Source organism: Orycteropus afer, unplaced genomic scaffold (assembly GCF_000298275.1).
Source record: "Orycteropus afer afer isolate SDZICR_OR568_19922 unplaced genomic scaffold, OryAfe1.0 scaffold00116, whole genome shotgun sequence".
Taxonomy (NCBI): Eukaryota; Metazoa; Chordata; class Mammalia; order Tubulidentata; family Orycteropodidae; genus Orycteropus; species Orycteropus afer.
In genome coordinates, this window is record NW_006921703.1 from 4946523 (window position 1) to 4953459 (window position 6937).

The 6937-nt window shown below is 40.3% G+C and overlaps 1 protein-coding gene across 1 annotated transcript in view; it reads left to right on the forward strand.

Moving 5' to 3' along the window:
- The window catches only part of GUCY1A1 (guanylate cyclase 1 soluble subunit alpha 1), a 46523-nt gene that overhangs the window by 30742 nt on the left and 8844 nt on the right, over positions 1 to 6937 (forward strand). Inside the window, exon 7 of the mRNA XM_007943974.2 lies at positions 2067 to 2221. Coding sequence (XP_007942165.1) covers positions 2067 to 2221 — 155 coding nt within the window. The remainder of the gene's footprint in view (positions 1 to 2066; positions 2222 to 6937) is intronic.

The window sequence follows — 6937 nt, forward strand, 5'->3', positions numbered from 1 at the left end:
AGTGATACTGCCTTGGAAACCCAAGGAGGGGTCGCTATGAGTCGGGTCCGACTCGATGGCACATAACAACAACAACAACAGGCAAGGCCCCTAGTTCTTCATGTGAACCTCTTTTCTGTACTCTAGTTAATCTACTCTTTCTGAGATCAACCTGGGTGTTCTCAAAATTATCATGTCGGCTACCTTTCCTAGGCTTTCCCAGAATTGCCATGGCCATATGGTGAAATCAGAAACATCAAGGAACTAACCTAGAGAACTCAAAATGGCACCTGAATTTTGACCTAGGGTCAAGACTATGTTAGGGTCCCAAGGGTAGGCCACAGCCTTCTGCAAATCAAATGCCTTTAGATTTTTGGCTCTAACACAGAATGCAAATCTCTTGGCTCATAATCTATCATTTTTGTCTGAAAATTTTATGAAATTCATGGTTTTCACATTTTCAAAGGAAATGGTTCTATAAAGGTTCTAGTAGATATCTCAAATTAGCTTTGAAACTAGGTGGAACTGGAGTCTGATTGCTAAATTTCATCTAATTAAAAAGTACTTGACTTTTGTTTAAAATACATATTATGTATATACTAGAACCTTAAAAAGATAATCTAAATATAGAGCTTAGAAATTGTAAGCATGGTATGCTGTCTGGGTGCCTTTAAAAGTACCCAAACTTTAACTTGCTTTGGTATAACAGTAATTTAAGATATTGTCAAGTATTCAGATCTTCTTGGAGATCCCAATTTATAATATTCTGTCTCAATGACTCTAAATCACTGATAACTTTCACCCCACACATCCCAGAATGTCTCATATCTATTAAGTAGTATAACTCTGGTTACTTCATAAGTTTAAATTTTCAGTTTGCAGTGTATATAGTCACTGTACTCTCATACGGGAATCTCTTGGAGATGCAACTGGTTAACATACTTGCTGTTATCCAAAAGATTAGAGGTTCAAATCAACCCAAAAGTGCCTCAGAATAAAGGCCTCGTAATCTACTTCTAAAAAATCATCCATTGAAAACCCTAGAGAGCACAGTTCTACTCTGACCCATGTGGGATCTCCAAGAGTCACAATCAAATTGATGACAAATGCTTGGCTCATCTCATTCAGCCCTAAGCAAACACAACTTTCGATTTCCTCTGCCATTGTCTGCTTAAATACTACAATCCTTGTTCCATTTGTTGACCATTTGAGTAGTGGGTTGGTTTTGGCATGAATTTTTTTTCAAAACATAATAACTAACAACCACAATTTATGTCCTTATGGCTAGCTTCTCTGTCAGTGTTTTGGGAGACAACACCTAGAGCCCAGATATTATGGCTTATCTCACTTGATGCACCAGATAGGTTTATATACACAGCCTGTAGATACTTTCAGGGAGCTCTGGTAGTATAGTGCCTAAGGCACTTGACTGCTAACCAGAAGGCTGGCAGTTCAAACCCACCAGCCACTCCTCGGAAGGAAGATGGGGCAATCTACTTCCATAGTGATAACTGCCTCGGAAACCCAAGGAGGGGTCGCTATGAGTCAGGTCTAACTCGACGGCACATAACAACAACAACCACAACATAGATACTTTCTTATGTGGTGACTGTGATGGATGTGGAAATTTGTTTCTGGTCAGGAAGACAGGTGAAATAAAGATGGTCTGTAATAAATGAAGAGATTTAAGAGGTGTGATTACTGATTCTGCACTAAAACCAAAACCAAAACCAAATTCCTGCCGTTGAGTTGATTCCAACCCATAGTGACCCCTCCTTGGTTTCCAAGCCGATATCTCTATGGAAGTAGATTGCCCAGTCTTCTTTCCAAGGAGTGGCTGGTGGGTTTGAACCATTAGCCTTCCGGTTAGCAGTCAAATGCTTTAGGCATTACACCACCAGAGCTCCTGATTCTGCACAATTAGTAATTTCTAATTGAATGTGAAGTGTTGAAGGAAGTTGGCTGGAAAAAGTAGTATGGTGAGAGTGATTGACAAAATGATTTAAACAGGGTATTTAAGGAGCCTTGATAAATGAGAAGTGTTTTACAAGTGACCAGTGACCGGGAACACTGTGCTTTGCTTTCAGATGCGAATTGGATTGCATTCTGGATCAGTTTTTGCTGGAGTTGTTGGAGTTAAAATGCCCCGCTACTGTCTCTTTGGAAACAATGTCACTCTGGCTAACAAATTTGAGTCTTGCAGTATCCCACGGAAAATCAATGTCAGTCCAACCACCTACAGGTACTAATTGCATGAAGCACCGAAATCTGTTCTTTTTATTTATATACAACTATTATTTTTTCCATTGGTTTGTTTCATTCTCCATAATTAGAATTTTTGCTTACATAATCTTCAAAGAAAAAGAAAAGCGAGGCATTTCATCACCCTTGTTTTTTTTAAGCTTTTAAAAAGTTTTTTTTTTTGTTGTTGTTCTGTTTTTAACTACTGGTTAATTTCATGTGACCAACCCTCCTCGAATATTCACAGCCTACCTGAATCTTTGGCAGACATTATATCTTCCTCCATAATTCTTCTTTTAAAAGCATATATTAATTCTCTTAGTACCCCCGACAAAAAAAAAAAAAATAACCAGAGGAAAACTAGAAAGCATTTTTCCAAGTTTGCAGAGCATTATGGAGTGGCAGCAAATGTTACCACAGTAACAGCAGGGCCATATACCATCTAGCATCAGGAAAACCTCTGTTTTAAACATCCCTTTGACAACGTGCAGCAGGCAGACAGAGTCATTAAAATCTGCCATTTCAGCATCCATTCCTAAACCAGGAAACAAGCCAATTTAAGGGGGATATAAATATCTCAACAAGGAGGGGTCGCTATGAGTCGGGCTGACTCGACGGCACATAACAACAACAACAACAACTGTATAAATCATACCTCATTTAAAAAATCCAATTATAATAAAACCTTTTCAATCACAGATTCATATGATAGCTAATTGACACTAAGCAAGGTAACTGTGGTAGGTAAATTTGTATGTCAACTTGGCTGGGCCTGGTTGAGTAGCTGGGCAGCTGTGGTAGGTATTCCCCATGATGAGACTGGCAATCAAATCAATGGTGGGATCTACCACAAGCAGCTGAGTAGCTAGCTGCCTTTGGGAGATGGTCTGCTTCCTGTATATAAGGAGAAGCCTTGGGGATAGTCTCTAGCCTATTGCATGTTTGGACCCTGCATGTAGCCATGTTATTGTTCAGCAACCAGCCATGCTCAGCCGACCTTGAGACTTACAATGGACTTGAATAAATGGCCTGCCATGTGGTTTGGTAACATCAGGACTGTGCCTTTTTACTTGTCAACCTTGGGCTTCTCAGCCTCAGCAGCCAGCAGCTGTCTGAGTAAAGAAATGCCTCTAGCTCCCCAAGGTTGAGGGGCTTTCACCCAGGCCCCAGAGCCTGGCACTTTGAACTTGGACTTAAAGCCTCCAAACTGTAAGAGAATAAACTACTATTTATTAAGGTCATCTCATTTGTGGTATATTCTTGTCAGAGTGGCACTAGGTAACCAGAACAGTAACCACCCTATTGTCAGAGATGACTATTTTACAGCTTCTTCTTTCTCCTGAATGCTCCAACAACTTTTCTTTCTAGTTCTTTTAGTTGATAACTTTGATCCATATTTCACAATGGTAACAGATAGAATTAGAAAAGAACTACATAATCCATCTTCACATCACAGATTCCGTCAATGTAACTACCCCAGTGTGTTTTTTTGTAGGCATCCCTGTGTGGTACAAATTGTGAAGTACTCAATTACTAGCTGGAAGATTGGCAAGTCTACTTCCAAAAAGTTCAAAACCAAACCAAACCATTGACTCAATTCCAACTCATAGCAACCCTATAGGACAGAGTAGAACTACCCCATAGGGCTTCAGAGGCTATGATTTTTACAGGCACAAACTGCTGCATCTTTATTCCCAGGAGCAGCTGACAGCTATGAGCTGCTAACCTTTTTGTGAGCAGCCAAGTGCTTAACTATCACACCACCAGGGCTCATCTCCAAAAGGTCACAGCCTTGAAAACCCCACAATGCACAGTTCTACACTGCACACATGGCATCACCACGAGAATGGAACTCATGACAACTACCAACAGTAACAACAACAACCCATACCTCGTACCTTCCCCTGTGACAATGAGCTAGTAATTTCTACTTGTCTATGAGACTGAGACTGACCTTAGCAGTCTAGCTGGAGTGCTCTTTCCACTCAGGAAATTTTCTCCTGAAAATAACTAATTTATCTCTATAATTTATCTCTCTGATGGAATGATCATTCTTATCAGGATAAAAGCATATCTTACTTTCAAGCCTCTTTAAAAAGAAAAAAAAAAATCCTTGTTTCCAAGCCCATCTCCAGCTACCCTACTGCATTTCTGCTCCTTTTTTACAGTAAACCTCTTCATAAAGGAGTTGTGTATGCTACTGCCTCTGCTTTTTCACCTCCCGTTCTCTCTTCATCCCATTCCAATCAGAGCCTGTCCCTTCTAACTTCACTGAAATGGCTGTTAGCATCATCAGTGCACCTTGCTCTCTCCTTATCTTGTTCAACATCTCAGTTGTGATTGAATAGGTTAAGCACTGTATCCTTTAAACATGTCCCTTTTTGGGTTTTGTGGCCCACATTCACCTGGTTTTCTCATTACTTCCCAGGCTACACCTTCTCAGTGTCTTTTGTTGGTATTCCTTTCCTACCAAAGACGGTCTGGTGGTGCTGTGATTAAAGCCTGGGCTGCTAACCAAAATGTCAGCAGTTTGAACTCACCAACCACTCCATGGGAGGAAGATGAGGCACTCTGCTTCTGTGAAGATTTACAGCTTTGGAGACTCTATGAGGCAGATCTACTCTGTTCTACAGCATCATTGTGTGTCAGAATCTACTCAGTGGCAGTGGGTTTGGTTTGGTTTGGTCTTCCCTACCAAACCTCTGAATGATGGAGTGCCTGGAGCTCTACCCACAACACTGTTCTCTTTTTTTTGAACTTCTTTGACTTTCACCATTTCTAATCTCCAGCTCATCTCAAAATTCTCCAGTGAGCTACCATAAAACCCATTGCCACTGAGTTGATTCCTACTCATAGCTACCTATACAGTAGAGTAGAATTGCCCCATACTGTTTCTAAGGCTGTAATCTTTTTGGAAGCAGACTGCCACCTCTTTCACTCCTGTGGAGCAGTTAATGGGTTCGCATCACCAATTTCTCAGTTAGCAACTGAGTGCTAAACCACTGTGCCACCAGGACTCCTCCCTGAGCTACAGACACATATATTTTATTACATATTGCTACTTGGATGACAAATTGGTATATTAAAATTAACATGATCAAATTTGAACAAGTGATGTCCTCCACCGTGAAGAAATCCACTTCTCATCCAGCCAGGCTTTACCAAACTCATTAAATGGCATCATCATCTTCTGGTTACTTAGCCCATAAACCTCAGAGTGATCATTCCTTCCTCCTCCTTCCAGCCTACTATGTCCACATACCTATACCTTGAATACATCTTTCCTCATCTCCCTCAATGATGCAACCCAAGCTAAGCTACACTTATCTCTCCCACCTGAACTAACCCAGTATCATCCTCACTATCCTCTCTGCTTTCTTTCTTGTATGCCTCCTCCCCATACAATAGCAAGATTATTCTTAAAATTATAAATCAGATTTTGTCATTCCTGGGTGAAAAACCCTCCAGTGGCTTCTCATTACCATCAGAATAAAATTTAAATTTTTTGAACACAGACCAAAATATTCTGTTTGCTCAGTGTCCTGCAAGCCTCTACCACTTAATTTTCTTCCACTCTTTCCTTTATTCACTGAGCATCTGATACCCTGACCTCATTTTTGTTCACCAGACTTGCTAAACTGATTCCTGAATCAACAATACTTGGATTCCTTCTGCTTTCTCCTAGATCATCATCTGATTGCCTTCTTCTCATAATTAGATCTTAAGTCAAATGCTACTTTTACACAGAGAAACTCTATAACCACCATAGCTAGAGCAACAACTTTCCCTTTACACATTCTCACATTATCCTATTTTCTCAGTTCATATAAATATGTGAACTTGTATTACGTTTTTATTAATTGACTGTCTCCTCTGAGAATGTCAGCTTCATTTTGCCTGAGTCTTACTGGTGTATACATTCAATATTCCCAGATTGAGCTCTGGTGGCATAGTGCCTAAGGCATTTGACTGCTAACCAGAAACCCACCAGCCACTCCTCAAAAGGAGGACTGGGCAATCTACTACCGTAGAGGTCCCACCTTGGAAACACAAGGAGGGGTTTCTATGAGTCAGATTCGACTTGATGGCAGAGGGTTTGGTTTGTTTGGTAGATCAGGACTTGGAACACAGTAGGAAACTATTGACTATTGAACTTTTGATATTAAATAACACATAACATGAGAGTTGGAAAGGTCCTTGGAGATCACTGTAATGATGATTGATCTATAATCTGACCAAGCAGACTGTAACACTAGATAGGGGTGACAATGCACTCAGAGGATATGACTCTTCTTCTTTGTTTGGAAGCATTCATACTATAACATAAGAGTCAGTTGTTAGTCTTTCTAATTATAACTATGATGGTTATAATGTAATGTAATATGTTTACAGGTGCATATTAAGAGGTCCATGTTTGTATGTGAGGAACCCTGCTGTGTTCCTTAGCTGCTAACTGAATGATCACATTTCAAACCCACCAGCTACTCTGTCCGAGAAACATATGGCAGTCTGCTTCTATAAAGATTGACAGCCTTGGAAACTCTATTGGGTAGTTCTACTCTGCTCTGTACCTATATGAATGGTGGTAGATTTTTGAGTTTTGTATATATAAATCAAACCCCCTGCCATTGAGTCGATTTCCAACTCATAGCAACCCCCACTGGGTTTCTGAAGTGATAAATCTTTATGGAAGTAGATTGCCCAGTCTTGCTTCTGC